Genomic DNA, 23,692 nt, shown 5'->3' with positions numbered 1-23,692 from the left:
ATCCGGTCTTGAAAATTACACATCAACACATGTACACAATTTTTTTCCCATATATTTTTCATCCTCAAATCAACGCGCCTTAAAAAATTTTGATCTATCATTAATTTTTTTTTTTTTTTTTGTTTATTTATTTACCCGAGGGTACTTTGATTTTTTTTTTATTAAAAAAAAAATTACTAATCGACAGTTAAAATTTAAAAAAAAATGGAAATAAAAAATTGATTGACGATTGGCATAACGGATATCATTCAGCTGTGTTTAATTTGTTTGAATTCATGTGTTGTATTTTTGTGTGTGCTTGTGTGTATATTTGTAATAAAATAAAATAAAAAATTCTGTCAATAAAAATGCGTAGCAACCTGATCTGTATCCATGTTATTTGTTTATTTTTCAGCTATTATTATTACTTTTTTTTTTGTAAATCGAGCTTCCGACAATTCAGTCATTTCAATTGAATCGTTAACGATTGATTTTATTGTGCGAATTGGCCGTGTAAATACCACGTTTTTTTCAACATTTAATCTTCAATGTCTCTTGTTGCAAACAAACAATGCTAAAGAAATAAAGCATTATATTTTTTTTTGTTTAAAAATCATTGATGAAATTGAAAAACTAAATAAATAAATAAATGGGTAAATTAGTTTTATGTTTCTTGTTTACTTTTTGATATTATGCTGGAAGATTATATATTTTTTTTTACTGATTTTATGACACACATTTTTAAAATTGTCGATCAATTTCTATTGCACTTGTCTCCTTGGAGGATATTATACCTTCGTATAGATGTATTCAATTTATATGTACATTTGTATTTGTGCGCTTCGATAAAAAGAAAAATGTCATTGAAGAAATCGAAAGAATACTTTTACCAAATAAAAAAAAAAGTTGCACAACTGTAATAGATGTTAAAACTTGGCTGATTTATTTATTTATTTTTTCATTTGATATTAAATTGAAAAAAAGTCAAAGAAAATTGTTAAATTAAATTTTAAATTAAACACTATAAATATACAATTATTTAATTTTATAATAATTTAATAATAGTTTATTAAATTTTTCATCTACAATTTGCTTATATAAAAATATATTTTTATTTTAAATTTAAACGAGCATAATGACAAGCAACTTTTTGTCTTAAAAAATTATATTTTTCACTTGTCATCTTCAAATTGATCTTTTTTCAATAATTACAATTTTTTATTTCAAAGCTGTATTATTTATTTAGTTGTTATTTTGTGTGTAAATGTCTTGAGTGCTGCTCTTAGCATAATCCCAGAATTTTTCAGTAATAAAACTGCCAATTTACATTCGGACATTTGTGAATTTTCAAAGTATTTACCATAAAGTTTATATGAAACTATAAAAGCATGCCCATTATTTTTGTATATACTTAAAAACAACAATAAAATATGTTTACAAAAAATATTTGACAAAACTTTAAGCCAAAAACTACAAGTCAGACTATTCATTGACCTCTACTACTTTTTTTTTTTTGATCATTTTTATACAATAACATTGATATAAAAAATATTAGCATAATGATGGTTATATGATCTGTTGGCATTCTCTTGAACTTCCTGAAGATTTATTCAATCTCATTTACAAAATTTAATATACATATTCTATATTTGTAGACAACTCAAATGATCCGGATGAGATTTAAGTAAATTGACTGTGAAAAACCGTCGATTAGTAAATGAGATGAGTAAATTTCTCTATGATCAGACACATAGACAACTCTGAACTATCTTTAAAAAAATTAATCTTAATAATATTCAACTATTAATTAATTTATTAAACAAATACGACAAATATAAATGTCAATTTAAATTAAAACTTTTTTAAATTTAATTTGATATTTCTTTTTTTTAATTTACCGTAGCCAAGTAGTTATTTTTTAATATTTAATTTTTTTATTTATATATTTATATTTATTTTATTTCAGAAAACTCTTGCAAGCGACAATCAGAGCAAATCGTACTGGCCATTTTATGTGGGTTGGTAGTGACGCTTGGGGAGGCAAAGTTCATCCCGTTCGAGATCAAGAGTTTGCTGCTGAAAGTGCAATCACTATTTTGCCATTTCGCAATTCTCTTGAGGGTATGTATATATTGTTTTTATAAATAAATAATAATACAAGCCAATAATGTATTTATTTTTTTTTTTTATAAACAAATTTCTTTTATAATTTTTTATTGAAATATTATTTATAATACTCAAAGAAAATACTAATGATCATGACTACTTAATTTATATTTCAGTCTTTATCAAAGTTTTTAATTTTTTAATTTTTTTTTTTTATTAATTAAAAATAGAATAAAAAAACTTTTGGGAAATAAAAAAAAAGAGAAGAATTTCTGTTCATTTCGCGGATCCTTTCATTCCACTTTTGAATTATTCTCTTTTTCACGATACTCACGCCCCAAGTACCTTTCCGTTACGCTAAAATGGCATCAAAGCTGGCTAGTATTTTTTTTTTTTTTTATGGGATTCTCAAAGATGCACACCCGACTATCTTGGATCATTGGAAAAAATTAAAATAATTTTTTTATTGGTAGTGCAAATAAAATACTATTCTAATATTTATTTGTTTTTTTATTTTAAATGATATATATTTCATAGAGATTTAACTGGGAAGGTTTTTATTTTTTTTTCACTAAAAGTAAATGAAAAAAAAAAAAAGGAATGAGAATAATAAAAAGGGATGAGATTTTAAGAACATATATTCTTTAGTTTTATGAAATTTAAATGTAGTCTTATGTACATGGTTGCTTGTGTAAGATGGCTATGTAAAATGAAGCTAAATGACTTTCTAACAACTTTCAAACAATCAACAAAATTAATATTCAACAATTCCAGAAAATGTTATATTTAAATAAGCATGTTTGTGAAATTTAAATATACATAAAATATGTACATTATAATGAAATTAAAATTAATATATAATATCTCATTAGTCTGTTAGTGATTTTCAACTAAAATATAAAAAAAAAAAATATATAAATTTATTGTAAGATACAATTTAAAATTCATTTACAAGAAGAATAATTTTAGTTAAATCTTTTGAAAGGTTTTATAAGATATTGAATTTTTAACATGGTTTAATTATTTTTAATTACAAAACTATTTTGTTGCAAGCTTTAATTATCAAACAAAGACAATGTATATTTATTTAAAAGGATTACATAATATAAAATAAATTTGTCAAAGGAAATTCAACAAAATAAATAGCAAAGAAATAATAAGCGAAATCGAAATCTTATTGTTTATAATTTAACTTGTCACTATTTATTTTACTAGAAAGCTAATTTATTATTTACTCATTTTCAATTATAAAAATTAATTATTTTATTGACTTTAATAAATACCTGCACATTTTTAATTTACAGATTTTGACAACTACATAAGAAATTTACGACCAAGAATGGGCAATGAATGCAACGGCCAGAGTGAAAAAAATGTACCACATCCAATAAAAATTGGTAAAATGGTTAATTGTCGTAACGTATGGTTTCGTGAATTTTGGTCACAATATCATAAATGTACATTTGCAAATTTAAACTCATCAACAATTAGAGAACGACAATGTACTGGTGATGAAGAGCTAACTGAATATGATCAAGAAGGACTTGTTCCTTTCGTTGGTAATTACATTACACCAAAAAACAAAAATATTTACAAATTAATTTTCTAATTTATGAAACATTATTATTATTTTTTATTTAGTGTTTTATCTGTTTCATCAAGCTTTTTTATTTTTTTTGTATCGTTAACTTGATTATGAAATTCTCAGCGGGTTAGTTTTTGTTATGGCTATCTCGGATGGGGGCCACTTCAACATACAACCTGATGGAAGTAAAATAGCCCCAGGTCACAAGGTCTGGGAATACAGAAAACACAACAAACTATATGCATTTACAAAGCAACATAAACATAAATTTTTTACATGTAAATATTGCTATCAAGAGACTCACAAATATTATTCTCATTTAGCTTTTTTTTTTATCTATTTCTTTTCTTTTCCTTTTTTTTATTATCTATCAATTTGATTTTTTTTTTTAGTTATTTATTTACTTGAACAAATAACAAATTGATTTTTTCAACTAAAGTGAACATACATTATTTACAAAATACACATACCTTTCAGTATCCAAGCGAGAAACAAATGATCATGCCTAGAGCTTTTTTTGGTTTTTATCATTTTTCATTTCTTTGTCGAAATACACCACTGTGCTTCTCACGCTATTCATTTTTACTCTCATTTTTTTTTCATTTTTTATTTTTCTATTCATTTAACTCTTTCTTTTTCAGGCATGTTACAATCAGTAGTTTTTTTTTTTTATTCTCTATTATGCCTGCAAGTGAAATAGAGCTAGTTGATGATCGAGGATATAAAAAAATAAAAAAATTTAGATTTAGCCTTGCCAAATAATCAAGTCATTCTATCTGACTTGCTTAATTTTGCCCTTGGGTGAAAATGTTATTTGTTTTTTTCATATCTTCTGTATTATTTTTTGTTTTTAAATTTTATAAATTACTCAATACACTTGAGGATAACTTGATAGATAAAAAAACAAAAACTGAAGATTATTAAATGTCAAAATAAAATTTCTAAAAACTTTGTGGAGAAAAAATTGAATATATAAAAAATTTAAACATTTATTTGTTGATGATTCTCTATTAATTTATATTATTATTTTTTTTTTTTACAGTTGATGCAGTTTATGCAATGGCTCATGCAGTACATAATTTTATTGATGATGAGTGTGTTGGTGAACTTGGTACAATGCATTATCTCTGTGACACTTTGAAACCAGCACCACCAGGTCAACGTCTCTTGCAGTATATTCGAAATGTCACATTTACTGGTACACATATTATTAATCACTATTTATTTTCATTTTTTTTTTTTTATACACTATTTATTATTTACAGTATGAATTTCATTGTGTTTTTTTCAATTCGTTATGTAAACATGCAGCTGTAATTTATATTTTATTTTTAACATTATTTTTAATTTATTTATTCAGTTATTTAAGAAATAAAAAATAATAAAAAATCATGTTTGTCGATGTTGGGTGTGGTTTTAACTTGTGAAAAAAATAATGTAGTAAACAAATATCTCATTCATGTTCAATTTCAACGGATGAAATTGCTTGAATGTCGTGAACTTGTGATGTCTGGAATAAAATTCGAATGATATGATAATTTTTTTCAGCTTTTTTTTTATTTTTTCTTTTCTTTTTTTCTTTCTTTTATTAGATCAGAGTGTGGGTGATGAAAAAATTCCTTGAATATTACAACAGCTTTTTTTTTTTCTTTTATTTTGTAGTTTTTAATTTTTTTTTTTTTTCTTTTTGAATACATTTTCAATTTTTATAAAATGATAGGTATATAGTAAAGTAGAAAAATAATACATTTAGATGACCTTTTGATGAAATTTTTTATATAGTTTTTCAAGTTGTCATATGGGTGAAAGGGAGGAGGGTTGTTTTCTATATGCAAGTAAAAAGAAAATGAGATTTTTAACTTGATTATTTGTAGGGTATGTTTTTGAATTATAATTTTTTTTTTTTCAAATTTTTAATCATATTTTTTTGTAAATATTTATGAATATATTTAAAGGTTTTTTTGAAATTATCTTAATTAGTTTTAAATTACAAAAAATTTATGTATTTTTAGCTTGAAATTAAAATCTTTTAAATCATCTGGTGTCAACTTTTAATTTATGTGCTTACTTAATCACAAGTAAATGAAAATTTTACTCGAAACAGCTTGTAATCATTTTTTTTTTTTTTTAATTTAAAAAGTTGCCTTGAAAAATTTATTTATAGACATTTAAAATGACATTTTATCTGGATTAATATTTTATTTCAAAGTTGAAAAAAAAATATAAAACACAATAACAATATTTCATATTATTATTTAAAATTTAAATCAAAATAAAGTTTATTTTTTTTAACATGAAAAAAAGTGATAAATGTGAGTTTAGTTGTTTCAGTGATTTTATGTACAATTTTTAACATGTTTTTATGTAAAATGTATATAATTCCATCAAAATTTTAAGATAATATTCAAAAAATTTTCACGAAAGAATTGTCATACGTGAGTCAAATGCAAAGTAAATACTTTTTTTTAAAAAAAAACACTTTAAAATAAAGTAAAACATGAATAATTTGTCACGTAAAATTTCGTTATTAAATTTCGTCTGAATGTCACAAACTCGCTGGATGAAAATCTCACCTAGAATTATTCAAAATATCTACCAACACAAATGCATATAGAGCCAACTTGGCTGATTAATTATTCGTTGGTAATATCAGCAAAAATGCATTTCGAAATGATGAATAAAAATAAGAAAAACGAGACAGACAAAAAAACAAAAATTTGCTCTTTATCTAAAAATAAAATATGACAAATTCTTTGACTCAATTTTACATTTAATATTTCCTAAATGCGACATAAGAAACGAAAGAAATCAAAATTCTTAAATAATTTCCAATGAAAAAAAAACAAGCGTTAGTAGTTGAATTAAATAACGAGGTTTCTTTCCGTAGGTCGTCAAGGAACGGAAATAAGATTCAATGCTGATGGTGACGCCTTCGGATACTATAACATTTATCAATATCAGAGAAGTGAAGAGGGTCGTTTTGATTACACCCTCATTGGAAGCTGGGAAAACAGGTAAATTTTTTCATTAAAAATTAAAAAAATTCATCTATACTAATTCAATAATAATTAATAATTATATATTTAATTTAACAGACTTACTTTTGATATGAACATGACAAGATGGGCAAATGGTCCTGGTGAATTTCACATACCACGTAGTACTTGTAGTGCTGATTGTCCAATTGGTCACGTTCGTAATTTTCAGGTAATAATTTAAAATTAAAAAAGCATAATCAATATTATTATTTTAAAATACATTTATTTATTTATTTAATTTATTATTATTTAGTTGAGTAACAGGGGGGAATCACAACAGGAAAATAATTGGATCGTGGTGGTTGGTCATATCAATTTTCTCGATGACGTCTATGCCCCCTGGGTATATGTTGTCGATGTATACATGTATAGGGTGGTCTTGGTGATAAAGAGGGTTAAAATTACCCCCATTTTATCGATTTATAAAAGCACATCATCAAACACATGTTGAAAAGCTTTTTTTTTTTTTATACAACTTTGTTATTTTATTTTTAATTGATTTCTAATTTATCTATATGACTTTTATTTTTGGTTTTTTCTTTATCATCTTTATCATTCTTTATCATCTATTTATAATCATTTTTATTCAAGTGGATATCGAGTTTATTTTTTCCTTTTAAATTCAAGTATTTATACAAAAGTTTGTCGCTAATTAACTTGATGTATTTAATCATTTTATATTGAGTTGAATAAATTTACAAAATTGACAATTTCAAAGTGTTTATATATTTGTTAGACACTTGGTTTTGGCTAGATGTATTTTAATAGAATGTGTAGAGAGATGTACATTGAGATAAATGTATATAGTATTATTTGATGGAGAAAAAGATAAAATAGAGTTAATATAAAGTTATCTCGGCTTTTGTATTGTGTGTGGCTTTGAAACTAAAACTACTATTTTAATTTTAAATGAAATTTTAATTTATTAGTTTAACTCAAATGTATATTGTATTATTTTTAATAATATTTTTATAATAATTAGATTAATAATTTATTCAATTGAAATGAATACTATTATTATAAAAATATTATAAATATGTTATTTACAATTTTAAATTGAAAAATTATTTAAATTATTATTTTATTCATTTACTTTTTTATTATTATGATTATTTTTATTTAATAAAAAGTCAATTTAATCATCCAGAACCAGTACAATACAAAAAAATAATTTATTTTATTTTCAATTTATTTTTTTTTATTTTCAACTTGCACTCAAAAACCATTTCCAGTTGTTTTTTAATATTGTTTTTTTCTATTTTTTTTTTTTTAGCAATTTCGTGACATCATCTTATTTTTTTATTGCAAAAGTTTAAGTTTTTTTTTTCTTTATAAAACTTTGAGTCAATTTTATTTCTTCATGTGTATTTTGTTTTATTATAGAGTTGAATAATTGAGTGAATTTTTATCAATTTAAAAATTGACAATTGTTATATTTTTATTTACTATTTTATTTATTTTTTATTTATTTTTATTTTCTTATCATTCAGCTCTCTATACATGAAGCCTGAATTTTCCAATAATAGAATAGCCACGGTCGCAATTCTCATCCCTACTGAACGTTTGCGTTTATTTTTTATTTTTTATATGTTTTTATTTCCTTTACTCTTTTTTATTCTGTGTTACCTCTGCTCTATTTTATTTTCTTTAATTTCAGACTCTAACTCAGTCACTCTGTACTCACGTTTTTTATTTATTATTATTTTTATTTTTCTTCTTTTTTGTTATCGTTATACTCCTATTAATCCTTCAAGCATCCAACACGAATAATGAGGCTACATTGTAAAAAATAAAATAAAAGAGAAAAATACATATAAAAAACCACAAATTCTTAATTATACTAACTTTATTCTATGTCAAAAATTTATTACAATAAAAAATAAAGTTGTTCTTATATTGTTGAGCTTGTGTTTGAAATTTTTTAATAAAAAATTTTTTAATTATTTTCAGGATGCATGCTGTTGGAGCTGTATGAGATGTCCAGAGAATGCTTATGTTTTTAACGATTCATGTAAAAGCTGTCGGCCTGGATGGGCACCGAATTTATCAAAATCAAGATGTATCAAAGTACCAGCTGAAGTTATACCATGGGAAAGTCCATGGGCAATTGTACCACTTGTATTTTCAAGTGGTGGTATTCTTTGTACAATATTTACAATTATTGTCTTTGTAAGGTGAGATATTTTTTTTTTTACAATTGTTGTTTAATTGTTTTGTATATAAAATTCTTTTCTTTATCCTCATTATTTTTTTGAACAACATTAAAATAAATAACAAGCAATTTTTTAAATAAATATTCTATATATTTTTATTTTTATTAAAGATTTAATCGTACACCAGTTATAATGGCATCTGGCCGTGAATTATGTTACGTATTATTAGCTGGAATATTATCATGTTATGGAATGACATTTATAATACTAAGTGAACCATCAATTTTAAACTGTACAATTTTAAGAATTGGTCTTGGTCTTTGTTTGAGTATTTGTTATAGTGCAATATTAACTAAAACAAATCGTATTGCAAGAATATTTGATCAAGGAAAAAGATGTGTAAAAAGACCATCATATACATCACCAAAAAGTCAAGTTGCAATATCACTTGGTAAGTATATCATCATCATCATAATTTATTTCACCAACAATTATTATAATAATTATAATAATTATAGGAATAACAGCTTTACAATTAATTGGTGCAATTGTATGGCTCATAATTGAACCACCAAGTACAAAAGAAATTCATCCAAGTACATTAACAGCTGTTCTAACATGTCGTGTATCAACATTTTCATTGATGATGTCACTTGTTTATAATATGGTATTAATATTAATGTGTACATTATATGCATTTAAAACACGTAAAATGCCTGAAAATTTTAATGAAGCAAAATACATTGGTTTTACAATGTATTCAACTTGCATTGTTTGGCTAGCATTTGTACCAATATATTTTAGTACATATAATGATTATACAATACAAATAGCAAGTATGTGTATGTGTATTAATATATCAGCAACAGTTGCACTTGGTTGTTTATTTACACCAAAAGTATATATTGTTCTATTTCAACCAGATAAAAATATACGTCCTGGTCATCAAAATACAAATATCAGTGGAGGTATTGGTGTGTTATCTGGTATTGGACAAAATACTGGTATTGCACAAATAAGTCATAGAAGAAATTATTCAATGAGATTTACTGGTACACGTAGTCAAACAATGCAAAGTGTTACATCATGTTCAAGAAGTAGTCCAACACGACAAAGTCAAAATGATAATAAATTTATAAATGGTGATACACCATTAAGTCCATCATGTGATGAAACATCATTTAGCTAGGTTTTTTGTAAACACCAATCCTTTGATAATATTAATAAATTAAATGGGGATATGGTGATGTCAAATACAAGTGATTTTCTAATTGATAATACAATTATTAATTATGATAATCATCAAATTGTTGATCATTGTTATACTGTACCAATTACTATACATGATATACAACAGAAAAATAATATTTGTAAAAATAATGAATCTGTTTTTATTGATTCTGGAACACAAACCGTCCAGGTAATATCGATTTTTTTAAATTTATTTTTTAATTGATTATTTGCTTATATTAAATATCATTTTAGTCAGCTGAAATTGATGATGTTATTCCTACAATTTCAACAAGAATTAATACTTTAAATGAAGATTATTTTAATGGATATGCTATGTCAAGTCCATCACCAACATTTTCCGATATGTCATCATAAAAATTAAGTAAATTATTGTAAATAATGTTGTTGTTATTATTATTATACTGTCTTCCATTTTATTTACAATATTGTTTTAATGAAAATTAAGAAGAGATTTTTATGAAATTTTTCATTATTAAAATTAGCGAGAAATTAGATAGGATGTAATAAGAGCTTTTGTTTATTTATTATTTTTTTTTTTTTGCTTGTTTTTTTTTTGCTATTTGATATAACAAGATTTTTCGATGGAGAATTTTTATCATAATGACAAACATACAATGTCTTGGTATATTTTCTCACGCTTGAGTGGCAGTTTTGTAATGAAAGCCTCTATGTCCATTTTGAGTGCTATCATATCATCCAATATTATCGAGACGGTAATAGGTGCTACGTTACTTACGATCAAATCCTTAAAAAGGTCAAGGAATGTTTGGCTTTCATATCCTACTTTTTTTTTTTTTCATATCTTTCATCATCTTTCTATTTTATTTTTAGACTATTTTTTATTTCAGAAATATATTTTTCATCAAATATTATCACATTACATTTTTTTTATATTATAAAAAAATCTACTTGTTTTTTTCTTTAAAATATCGATAAAATAATAATGTAAATATAAATTAAATAAAATTTTTTTTTATTTAATAAATATATTATATAGTAAAATAGAATATAAATTAAGTGATATCATTTTTTAAATGTTATTTATTTCAAATTAATTTAAGACAAAAAAATATCATGAATTTTTTTTTTTCATAAGACTAGATTAAATTTTATAATTCATTCAAACTTTATTATTATTTTTTTGTGTTAATTTAATTAAAGTTGGTAAAGGATACTTTAAAAGCCATGGTAGCACTTTATTTATAATTTAAAAATATATCCCGAGTGTCCAGGTTTTCGCGTGTTCATTTTAATATTAAACTTTTTTTTTTTTGTAAAATATAAATATTAAAATGGCATTGATTAGTGTCGTGATGATGAGTATATCGTTATTACGGGACGTAAATTATTACAAGTATTATTATCATCAACACATGTATGAATTTTATGATGATATTGTCGTTGGTTAATTTACTTGTGTCTCTTAACCGGCACCAAAGTATCCGGCCTCATTTCTCATAAGCCTATTTTTATTTTTTTTTCATTTTTCATTGGCCCGACTCAACTGCTATTTTTTTATACATAAAATTTTATCATATATAAAAAATAACTTGTAGATAGTTGATAACAACTTTTAGCCTTTTTTTTTTATTTTCATTTTATTTCCATGCGGTTTAATAAAACTTTTTTAATTTATATTTTGATCTTTTTTTTTTTTTAATTTCATATTTTATTATGCACTGAGATTTCAATTGTAGTTATTTAATTTATTTTTAAAAATTATTTATTATTTATTATAAAAGGACAATCAGTTTTTCATTGATATTAAAATTAAAATTTTGTAAATAATTTATAAATTGTTTTTTTTCTGTTGATTGATATATGGTAATGATTTATTTATTTATTATTTTCTACTTTTGAAATCTCGTGCAACTTGCAGCACGATATGAATTGAAAAATTAAAAAATAAATAATCTGTATTGATCCAAGTGTATTTAAAATACGATGGTCTTTGTATTATTATTATTAATTAATGTATAAGTATAATTAACGTCAATTTTAAATTTCCATTGTGAGGTGAAAAAATCACAATTAAAAAGAAAAATTTTAATAAATATATACCGCTGCAAAAATGGCACTAAAAAAATAATATAAATAAATAATAATTATTGTTAAATATAATAATTGATTACACCATAAAATAAATTTGTCAAAATAAATTCGATAACAAAAAATTGCAACAACTGCGTCGAAATAAATATTCTTTAAATAAATCATAACGAAATAATTTTTTTCCAATATTTATACACATAAATCATGCGAGAAATTTTTTAATTATAGCCAAGATAAAAATAATCTGTGGCTTAGTAATTATTTAGTACAGATTTTCCATTTCGAAATCGAAATTTATTTTGTCATGATTTATTTATTTCTAATTTATAATTTATATTTATTATTTTTGTCATTTATTTTGTCGAATTTACTTTGACAAATGTAAACTAAATAATCAGTCATTTATAAATACTCAGTGTTTAATATTGAACTAAGAACTTGCTCATAAATATCATCAGTATTACTGGAAAATAATAATTAACGGACGAAATATTAAATAAAAAATCATTAGTAAATTGTAGTTCGATAAAATAATGAAATAAAAAAATTCAAATATTCATTGTCTAGATTTAGATATGTTGTGTAAATAAATGGCAAAAAAAAATCAATTTAGAAAAAAAATAATCTACTAATTCATCAATAATATAAAAAAAAAAACAAAAATTATTAAATCGTGTTAGATTATTAAATTATCATTGTAAATAAATGCCAATGTATTTTAATTTTTTATTTAAAATAAAAATGTTATTAATGTTTATTATTTGTTGAAATTTAATAGTCTATTATATTTTATCATTAAAAAAATATGTTCGAATGCCTGAAACAGTTAATTGTGTGCCAAAAAAAAAACCATAAAAATTCATCAATAGTAGAAATATAAACCAACCAGTTGATATTTGTTAAAAAAATAAAAACTTTTATATTAAATTTAAAAATAATAATATATGAATGTTGTACGTCAATAGAAATATGCAGGTCATTGCTATTTAATAAAAAAAAAAAAAAAAAACAAATAAAACTAATTAACAAAAAAATAATAATGAAAAAAAAAAATCTCATGATGAAATTTTTAATAATAATGGTTGTATATGATTTGTGTGATTTAATAAAATGTATAGAACAAAAAAAGATATAAAAAAAAAAAAGCTGATAAAGAAAAAAAAAAATGCTCATTCACTGCTCACGTATAAATTAATTAAATATATTGTTATTAAATATTCCCAAACTCTCCTCCCAATAAACCAACAATTAATATTTTTTAATTAAATTTTTTTTTGTTTATTTTACAAACTTATTTTGTTTATCATTTACAACGAATGTATATCATTATTTAAATATTTACAAAAATTATATTTTTGTTTATTTAATTAATATATAAATAACTTATAATTATTAATAATATATGTATTTTTAAATGATAATTAAGGTTTACTATGACGCGATCTTGGACGTTCATTATTTGTGCAATATTCAGCAATAATGAGTTTACATAAAAATAAATGAAAAACAACAATTAAAAAGCAAATTGTTACCCAAAAAAATGTTGGTAAGCCACCAAGTTGATGTCCATGTTTGTGGAGTGCCATGACTTGATGATCATGAGCTGGTGCCTCGTGGATTGTATGTACATGAAGAGCTTTTCTTAAATCTTGCATATGTTGATAATCAGCTGTTATATATAAAATTGCTGTTAGTGGTTTTGTTAATTTAACTGGAAAATTTGTGTATGCTTGTTTTAATTTAACTGGTGAATCTAAACATCCAGCATCACAACCGTAATAATCACTGTCACTTCTGTCCAATGCAACACCAAGAACAGCGCGATTATCATCACCAACAGTTACTGATATATTAACATGTGTTACATTTCCATAATTAATTCGTCTGAAAAAAAAATAAACCATTTGATATTTACATAAATTAAACTTTCAATTTATTCAGTTAAAATTTTATAAAAAATAAAATTTCTTGATTAAGCTTTTTCGTCTATATTTAACAGAGAAAAAAATATAATTTTTTTTAATTTTAAAAGTATTTAAATACTTTAAATAATCTAAAATTTTTTCAATTTAATATTCATATTATTCAACTGAATATTTTGCATAAAACTTTTGAATATTTATATATTGTTAAAAAAAGATATTCAAAAGTTGAAAGATATTTTTTTTAAATACCTGAATAAATAGTTTCTGTGCAAATAACTTGGATCAATATTAAATTCAAGATGTTGATTGCTAAATCTTAATCCACCAAGACTTAAAATAATGGCTTGTTGAACTGCTGATGGACCACCTTTCATCAAATGATAACATCCCAATTTTTCAAGTGTTATTAGCCATGTTTTAACAACTGTATTAACACCATCAATTGTTGAAGTATCTTTCCAAAGTTTTGGTGCATCACTTGATAAATAAATAGATGATAAAATTAATTAAAAATACATTTCATTAATAATTACAATTTTTTAAAAATACTTACAGAGTATGATGACCACGATAACAACCCTCATTACTTGACACTGATTCTTCAAGATTAACTCCAGCTTTTGGTACTTGAGACAAAACATAATATATTGTTGAATTTATCTTTAATCCATTCAGTGCATCTTTAGCTTTTGATTCACTTATACTAAAACCGGTTTGCCAATATTTTTTCCATGAATTAATATGACTTTCTTGTAGATCTTGACGTTGAGAATTTAATACTTTTTTCATAGCCTTTAAATTAAAATTAATAATTATTATTAAATTACATTTTAACAATGGAAAATCATTACCTCAATGGCTTTTCTTTGAGTAACTTCACGTTCAGTTAAATATCTTTTTGCTATTTGTGGCTCACTATAATAAATACTTGTTAAAAATTTAAATTTCATTGTACTTCTTGGTTTTATTAGAATATTTTTATCAGGAATTTTATATAATATCGAAACAACAATTATTTGATTCGAATCTGGAAGTGGTAATGTTCCTGATGTCATTGTGTATTCATGATTATCTTTATCATCTTCAATTCTACAACAAAAAAACCAACAAAATTAATATATTTTATTATTAATTATTTTTCGAAAACTTACTTGACTGTTTTAATTTCATAATTAGATAATTTTGAATTTGATAAATATTTAAATACAACATCTTGTGATACTGATGATGGATTATTGATGACAACATCTTGAACAAGTATATTATCAAATATTCTGTGTGCATAATACTGAGTATCAATATGATAACCACTTCTAAAACATTGATGTTTATTAACAATTCCATTTGTAAAATGCATAACAGTTGCTTCACGATGTCCAGTAATATCATCATCACCTGGTATTGATACAAGTGGATCCCACTGTCCATAAAGAGAAAGTGTTCGATCATGACGAATATATAAACGACCTGGTGTTGTTATTTGTACACCAAATAAACCATTTCCAATATATGGCAATAATTTATTTGTATTATCATCATTTTCATCTGTATTTTTTAATATTATTGCATCATTTTCAATAGTGTCAACATTGTAGCTTGATAATTTTTCTCTGATACAAATTTCTTCATATCCTGTTTGATGGAAATAAATTAAATTTATGAATGATTTATCAATCTTTTCAGTTAATCTAGTTTATTATTTATTTTATTGTTTATTCTTTACCTTGAAATTCTTCAATTTTTGTTGTAAATAACCACTGAGCAAATGGTACTCCAAGATACAATAACAAACCACCAAATATTATGACAAAAAAAAATACTTTTCTACGTGAATAATTACTATCAAATAATCTTCTAACTCTTTTACTAAATTCACGTAGATCAAACATACCACCAGTCCTCATTTTAATTTTTTTAATATTGTAATTATGTATTTTTAATTAAATAATTATCCTGTAAAATTATGTCTACTAGACAACAACAAATTAGACACTCAAAAATAAATATTTCATTTAATTAATTAATGATAAATCTTGGTTTAATAAATAATTTAATTACAATTTTAAATTATTATTTAAGTTTCAATCAATTTATCTTTTTGATATTAATTTTTTTATATTAAAGAAAAATATAAACAGAATTTTATAACATGTTTTTTAGGTTATGTTTACCTGGGGATCGTCCCACTGTTTTCTCTCTCTATTTTTTGTTATTATTTTTTTTTTTTTCACACACGTCAGCTAATTTATTCTGGCGGGGAATTAACTTGGAAGTGTTTGTTTAGTATTTACAAAGAAAAAAAAGAATGATTCCTTTTAATTAATTAAAAATTAAATTTAACAATAAAAAGTGATCATAATCAAAAAAAGAGATAAAAATGTAACAATTTTTCCAACGTTTATTCTAATTGTTAATTTTAATTGGTAGTTTAAATTTATAATTATTAAGAATATGAATTATTAAGTCGAAAAAATTTACGACCACCAGCATAGCTTCTATCATTACTAAATTTATAAATATTTCCAGAGTTTGAACTTGGTGTTAATAATGAATTTCGTTTTCCTGAAATTGAGTTGGTTGAATAACCAATTGATTGGGCAGCTGATTTAAGTACTTTTGTGCTTGTTGGTACTCTAAATTCACCAGAATTATATGGTGTTGTCAATAATTCTTGATGTGACAACGAACCAGATGTAAACTCAGAGTCTGTATGATATCCACGATCTCTGGAGGGCCTAGATCTATCAAAAAAAAAAAAAAAAAAAGAAAACAGATCAATGATAATAATCATTTAGTCCAGGTGATGTAAATTATTAATATTTAATTTAAAAATAAACTTACGATTCATCAGAGCTTTGTTTTGAGAAGTACAAATCATTTGTTTGCAGAGAAATTCGTGATGGTGAACTTCTAACAGTCTGAGTAAATGATATGTCCATTGGCATTGGTAAAAAATCATGACTACCAACAGCTCCTTCAGAATTAACTGGTATTTGTTGATAATAATTTTTCGAATGTTGATCAATAAATTTTTCCATTTCAATATTTTCATCATGAATTTTTGGCAGCTGTTGACTCAAACTGATTGTTAATTTTTTAACACGATTATATTTTTCTTCCTGGATAAGTATTATTAATTATTAATAATTGTTTTTTAATTTAAAAATAATAATATGTTGTATTTACTCGTTTTTTAAAAGCACCATCTAGAAGAAGATGTTGCATTGTGTGAAATTTTGCATTGGATTCCAATTGATGAAAGACATCCAAAGTCGGTACAAACAGGGATGATAAATTTGGTGGAAAACGTTGATCCAACACCACTGCTTGAACATTATCAGTTCGACAAATTGGACAGCTTTTAGCAACTTGAAAAAATAAGGCATATGTTAATTTACTTCAAGCAAGGTATATTTAAATTTTTGTCTTACCTCTTTTGATACAATTAACACAAAACAAATGACCACATTGTGTTAATGAAAATGGATGTTTATTATTTTTCATTGCACAAATACATTCGTTACATCTAAACCAATTGTGTTCCATTTTAAATAAATATTAATCTAAACAAATCTAATGTTTAAAAATCTAAAAATTGCATCGACTTGACACTTCAAGTCTTCAATGGCTTTCACACAAGAATGACATCATCACAACAATTCTCATAAAAAAAAAAAATAAATAAAAATTACCTTGTCGTAATTAAAAAACCACGTGATCTTTATTTTTTTATTTTTTTTTTTTCAAAAAATCTCATTGGCCACAGGTAAATTTAGCGGGAAAAATTGAATTGATTTTAGATACCTAAATTTACAATAAAAAAATGAAAATGAAAATAAAAAAAAACGAGAGGAATAATCAATTTTGACATCTAGTATAATCTAGAATTTTAAAAATGTAAAATGCATTTATAATTATGTATAAAGTTGAATTAAATAAAAATGATAATAATATTGCGGATAATAAAGCCCCATTGATTATTTGATCATGAATGATTTGATGATGGTAACCATATAATATATTTATATAAATTTTCCCGCGTCACTTCGCTAACATCCTCTTATCATTCTGAATATTCGATAACTTAGTATTAGTACTGAGTACACAAACCCTTCCCCCATCTAGATAATATTTTTGTCAAATGAGCAACCCATTCATCATTCAATTTTTTATTTTTTTAAATTTATATTACTTTTTTTAATCATTGTCATCTTGACATTAAAGAGCACCAAAATACAACAAGAAAATAAGTGAATACAAAAAGCAAAAAATAAATAAATAATAAGCAACAATGATCATTAAAAAAATAAAAAATAAATAAAACAACTTGAATACAAACAATCTAAAAATACTCTAAGCATCTAAACACATCAATCATGCAAAATAAATGATAATTGAGTCAAAGTGATGTAGAAAATTCAATAATATAATTGAGCAATTTGTGTCTTATAAATTGTTTGTTAAAAATACCATGTTTCTTAAACACACATGTATAAAATTGTTTTTTTTTTTTTCGTTAATTTTTCACGATATATTTTGCACATTTACCAATAGAAAAAATTAAACACAGATAAAGAAGACAAGTTGCGTGAACGGATGCAGGGACATATCGGTGTCACGTGAACCCCTCCGGATATACCAGCTTCCTAGCTCTTGCTCACCTACATTAACAATATTAATTGACCAAGATTTTTAATTCATCTTAAACAATAATAAAAAAATTTGTTAAAAATAAATTTAATCATCCTTTCTAAAACACTATCAAATTTTAATTATATATTTTTTCTTTTAGAAATCCTTGTGCTAAATATAAAGCATAAATTAAAAAAAAAAAATCGTTAGACGCCGGATGAATAGAAGCATCCCTCTTTTTTTCGTCCGTGAAATAATGACAATTGCATCTTTGCACAGTATACATGGTGAATACCTAGGGCATTTAAAAAATAATTAAAAAAAAAAAAAAGATTAGTAGATAGATGCATCATCACATGTCGAGGCTACTGGTGTCATGCTTGATGATGATATACCGTTGTGATCTTGAATGACTTGTCACCCTCTTCATCATACATGTTACAAATTATTACCCCATTTTTGTGTGTGTATGTGTGTCTGCATGTGGTTGGCTTTTTTGGTGATAAAATTTGCAATAGATATGTATATCACATGCTGTAACTGTGGCATCATGACAGTGATATTAAAAATAGTGGGAGTATGAGTACATGTATTATATCCCTTCTCTAGATTGTTTGAATACAACATTTAGTTGATAATACCTATCATCAAACCATCGACATCATACAGTTCCTCGTGGGGTGGAACGACACTCGCACTTGGATTCTTCATCATTTATTTAACTATCCAAGAGTGTTTTTATTTTTTTTTTAAATTATTTTTAAAAAAGTGCAACAAATGTTTTACTATCAGCGATATTTTTTAGTTTAATTTTGTTTTTTTTTTTTTTTTTATTTTTCAATCATTGTCATTGTGATCGTGGGTATTTTTTAGTGTACGAGGATATTTTGAAAATTTAAAAAAAAGAAAATTTATAATATAATTTATCAAAGAAAGCAAAGTGTTTGTTTTTTTTTTAAATTTATTTTTTATCAAAGAATTTTACTTATGGTATGTATAAATAAAAAAAAATATGGATTGATTAAAAGCAAAAATAAAAGGTGGATATGATATATTGCAATAATTGTGATGAGTGATTTAGGATATGAAAAAAAAAAATAGTGGATACGTTACTTCCTCGTTTAATTAAAATATAGCTGTTTTTTATGAGCGTGGAAGAGGAAAAGGGAAAAATGGCAATATACTTTAAGAAGGGGAAAAAAAAAATAACGAAAAAATTTTTTTATAGGGGTTTTGCGTGGGTCTCTTGACGATTGTTATATTTATTAGATTGATCCCCCCTTATCTACCTCTCATCTTGCAACCTCCCTCCACTTTAACCGGATATGCATATTTAACGGTCATCCTATAGAAATAAAAATAAAAAATTAATCTTCAATGTCTCTCCCCAGTAATACATATTGGTCAGCGTTAAAAATTAATTTTTTAAATATGTAAATGCCAAAACAAATAATTTATTACAAATTAATATTTTTATTTATTCAATTAAATATTTTTTTCGTTTTGTTTAAACAATGCCTCTAAATTTTATTCATTGATTTTTGATTTTTTTTTATTTATTTATTTTTTATTTGCTTCATTGAATTTTTTTTAAAAATTTTTAAAATTGTTTTCCAGTAAATTTAAGAAACAAGTGATTAAAATACAAAGATATTTATTTTTTTTTTTCTTTTATTCAGGTACTTTGATATGACTCGGAAGCAATTGGCCGGGGGCCGTTGAACGACTTGGAAAAATCGTTCAAAAATTGGATAATAGCTAGAAGAAAAAAGAAAAAAAAAGTCAGCAAAAAACAGAAAAAGCAGCAGCAATTTTGACGAGATAAAAATTTTTAAATAATGGCGGAAGGTCAAGGATCAAGGGATGCTGATTTAGCAGAGGGTGGAAATATTTCAGCATTGAATTTAACATGTACAACAACAGCAGCAACAACAACGACAATAATAAAATCAAAAAAAGATGAATTACCTGATCGAGGAACATGGTCAAGTAAAGTTGATTTTATTCTCAGTGTTGTAAGTTAATTAATAATTAATAAATATATAAATTAATTTACATTTAACAACAAATTAATATATAATAATTTTTTAAATATATTTTTCAAGGTTGGTCTTGCAATTGGTCTTGGAAATGTTTGGAGATTTCCTTATCTCTGTTATAAAAATGGTGGTGGTGCATTTTTAGTGCCATATTTTATAACAGTATTACTCGCTGGTGTACCAATGTTTTTCCTTGAATTAGCACTTGGACAAATGATGACAATTGGTGGTCTTGGTGTATTTAAAGTTGCACCATTATTTAAAGGAATTGGATATGCTGCAGCAGTTATGTCATGCTGGATGAATGTCTACTACATTGTTATTTTAGCATGGGCTATTTTTTACTGCATCATTTCAATGCAAAGCCGTAAAAATAATATAATTATTTAATACACATTACAATTATTGAAATACATATTTTCATTTTTATTTTAATTAATAAATAAATCATTAATTTTAGCTTTACCATGGGGTTCTTGTAATAATTATTGGAACACAAAATATTGTGTTAGTCCATATGAGAGAAGAGGACTTCATTGTTTCACTCGCTTTGGAAGAAATAATAGTGTTATTAAAATGTGCACATTAAATTCAGTAAATATATCTGTAACTGAACTTTCTGATCCTGTCAAAGAATTTTGGGAGTTAGTTTTATTATATTATTAATTTATTATGTACTAAAAAATATGATAGTTATTTAATTTGATAATTTATTATTTTATTTAGACGTCGAGCACTTCAAATAAGTGATGGAATTGAACATGTTGGTGGTATTAGATGGGAATTAGCAGCAACATTATTTCTCGTTTGGGTAATGTGTTATTTTTGTATATGGAAAGGTGTTAAATGGACTGGTAAAGTTGTCTGGTTTACAGCATTATTTCCATATGTATTATTAACGGTACTTCTTATCAGAGGAATAACATTACCAGGCGCTCTTGAAGGAATTAGATTTTACATAACACCAAATCTATCAAAATTAAATGACTCTGAAGTAATTATTTTAAATAAACAAGATTTGTTAAAAAAAAAAGAAAAAATTAATTTATATTTATTTGTTTTTTAGGTATGGATTGATGCAGTTACACAAATATTTTTTTCTTATGGTCTTGGATTAGGAACACTAGTTGCACTTGGAAGTTATAATAAATATACAAATGATGTTTATAGAGATGCATTAATTGTTTGTTCAGTAAATTCATCAACAAGTATGTTTGCTGGTTTTGTTATATTTTCAGTTGTTGGATTTATGGCACATGAACAACAAAGACCTGTATCAGAAGTTGCTGCATCTGGTCCTGGTCTTGCATTTTTAGCATATCCATCAGCAGTATTACAATTACCAGGTGCACCAATATGGTCAAGTCTTTTCTTTTTTATGCTATTACTCATTGGATTAGATTCACAATTTTGTACAATGGAAGGATTTATAACTGCAATGGTAAAATTGATATTTTCTTTTTATTAAAAAATTAATAAACATTATTATTTTAATACAATTTATTTTTATTATTTAAAGGTTGATGAATGGCCTCATAAATTACGTAAACGTAAAGAAATATTTATTGCAATTGTGTGTTTAATATCATATTTTGTTGGTGTCAGTTGCATAACACAAGGTGGAATGTATGTTTTTCAAATACTTGATTCTTATGCTGTTTCAGGCTCATGTTTATTATTTCTGTAAGTACATAAAAATTATCATTTATAAATGTTTCTATTTTCTAAAACAATATTTTTATTATTTTTTAGTATATTCTTTGAGTGCATAGCCATATCCTGGGCATTTGGAGTTGATAGATTTTATGATGCGATTCGTGATATGATTGGATATTATCCACTTGCTTGGTGGAAATTTTGCTGGTGCATTGCAACTCCTGCAATTTGTATTGTATGTTTTATTTTTTAAATCTAATTTAAGATATGTATTTTTAAATGTCATTTGTTGTTTTCGTTTCAGGGTGTTTTTATCTTTAATTTAGTACAATATACACCAGTTAAATATATGAATTATGAGTATCCAATATGGGCACATGTGTTTGGATGGTTTACAGCACTTTCTTCAATGCTTTGTATACCTGGTTATATGATTTATGCTTGGCTCACAACACCAGGAGACACAGCAACGGTAAAATTAATTAAATTATTTATTCTTAAATAATCTTTCGTTGATAATTAAATTTTAAAATTAAAATATTATTTAGAAATGGAAAACACTCATCAGGATAGAAGACGATATTCCAACTTTACGAATTAAAATGGGTCTAGGTGGAACTGAATTATCGCCATTATAAATTTATTCAAAAAAATAAAAAAATTTAATTTGTTTATAAATTTGAAAAAGAAACATTTTTTTTTTTTATCGAATAAAAAAATATATTTTTTTTTTGTTTATCACAAGCTTTAAATTAACTTTCAAGAAAAAAAAAAGCGATGAAGGTGTTTACTTACTAGCCTTTAGTAAGTTTATTAAATAGTAATTTTTAATGGTGTTCAATTATAGTGCAATTGCAGCAATGTTATTTGATGAGAGTCATTTTATTCAGAGCCTAAATTAGTGCGTTTCATCCTATACTTTTAGAGCAATAAATTATAGTGTCTAAAATAATTTTAAAAAATAAATTATAAATAAATCATTGTTCATTTATCTACGAATATACAAGAAAAAAAATTGAAATTATTGTTTGTGTATATTTAAGTCAATCGATTAATCAAACTATCCTAGAAAAATTTGTTTAATATTATTTAATTTTATTTATTTTAAAAATATTATTGAGATGTATTGAAGATAAATTAAATTATTAATTTTCTTTATTTAATATAATTTTTTTTTTTTTGTTATTGTTGTAAGAAGTATTGTGTAATCTAAAAAATTATTAAATAAAATACTGTTATGATAAAATTGATAAGCTCTTTTTTTCTTTATTTT

The 23,692-nt window shown here is 24.1% G+C and overlaps 4 protein-coding genes across 7 annotated transcripts in view; 2 read left to right on the top strand and 2 right to left on the bottom strand.

The window, feature by feature from the left end:
• LOC122857640 (metabotropic glutamate receptor 8-like) overlaps positions 1-10,492 on the top strand; it is a 35,194-nt gene extending 24,702 nt beyond the window's left edge. The window contains exons 7-15 of the mRNA XM_044159906.1: positions 1,946-2,100; positions 3,390-3,644; positions 4,713-4,868; positions 6,558-6,684; positions 6,766-6,877; positions 8,659-8,882; positions 9,032-9,312; positions 9,380-10,281; positions 10,347-10,492. Of these exons, the coding sequence (XP_044015841.1) occupies positions 1,946-2,100; positions 3,390-3,644; positions 4,713-4,868; positions 6,558-6,684; positions 6,766-6,877; positions 8,659-8,882; positions 9,032-9,312; positions 9,380-10,050 (1,981 nt within the window). The 3' untranslated portion in view covers positions 10,051-10,281; positions 10,347-10,492. The remainder of the gene's footprint in view (positions 1-1,945; positions 2,101-3,389; positions 3,645-4,712; positions 4,869-6,557; positions 6,685-6,765; positions 6,878-8,658; positions 8,883-9,031; positions 9,313-9,379; positions 10,282-10,346) is intronic.
• Positions 10,493-13,421: 2,929 nt separating this feature from the next.
• LOC122857652 (uncharacterized protein KIAA2013 homolog) lies at positions 13,422-16,288 on the bottom strand. The gene is made up of 6 exons (XM_044159925.1): positions 15,816-16,288; positions 15,244-15,724; positions 14,944-15,181; positions 14,646-14,884; positions 14,342-14,569; positions 13,422-14,051 (listed from the first exon to the last, which is right to left on the bottom strand). Exons 1-6 carry the CDS (start codon positions 15,994-15,996, stop codon positions 13,589-13,591), a joined length of 1,830 nt encoding a protein of 609 aa, XP_044015860.1. The 5' UTR covers positions 15,997-16,288; the 3' UTR covers positions 13,422-13,588.
• A 206-nt stretch (positions 16,289-16,494) lies between these two features.
• On the bottom strand, positions 16,495-17,730 carry LOC122857671 (RING finger protein 212B-like). Its single transcript, XM_044159950.1, has 4 exons — positions 17,524-17,730; positions 17,279-17,460; positions 16,934-17,211; positions 16,495-16,833 (listed from the first exon to the last, which is right to left on the bottom strand). The coding sequence occupies exons 1-4, from the start codon at positions 17,636-17,638 to the stop codon at positions 16,536-16,538; spliced, it is 873 nt and encodes a 290-aa protein (XP_044015885.1). The 5' UTR covers positions 17,639-17,730; the 3' UTR covers positions 16,495-16,535.
• Positions 17,377-23,669, top strand: LOC122857650 (sodium- and chloride-dependent GABA transporter 1-like). 4 transcript variants are annotated; one of them, XM_044159921.1, is made up of 10 exons: positions 17,377-17,500; positions 20,404-20,739; positions 20,830-21,130; positions 21,224-21,407; positions 21,490-21,757; positions 21,830-22,204; positions 22,283-22,446; positions 22,516-22,654; positions 22,724-22,891; positions 22,968-23,484. In XM_044159921.1, the coding sequence occupies exons 2-10, from the start codon at positions 20,563-20,565 to the stop codon at positions 23,055-23,057; spliced, it is 1,866 nt and encodes a 621-aa protein (XP_044015856.1). In that variant the 5' UTR covers positions 17,377-17,500; positions 20,404-20,562; the 3' UTR covers positions 23,058-23,484. The 4 variants fall into 4 exon arrangements, with proteins under 4 accessions (XP_044015856.1, XP_044015857.1, XP_044015859.1 ...); XM_044159922.1 differs by lacking the exon at positions 17,377-17,500 and adding an exon at positions 19,368-19,714 and having other exon boundaries at positions 22,968-23,669; XM_044159924.1 differs by lacking the exon at positions 17,377-17,500 and adding an exon at positions 19,728-20,127 and having other exon boundaries at positions 22,968-23,669.
• The last annotated feature ends 23 nt before the right edge of the window (positions 23,670-23,692 follow it).

This window comes from Aphidius gifuensis, linkage group LG5 (genome assembly GCF_014905175.1).
Source record: "Aphidius gifuensis isolate YNYX2018 linkage group LG5, ASM1490517v1, whole genome shotgun sequence".
NCBI lineage: Eukaryota > Metazoa > Arthropoda > Insecta > Hymenoptera > Braconidae > Aphidius > Aphidius gifuensis.
The sequence above is the reverse complement of the archived record's forward strand: the minus strand, read 5'-3'. Positions and strand labels throughout refer to the sequence as shown.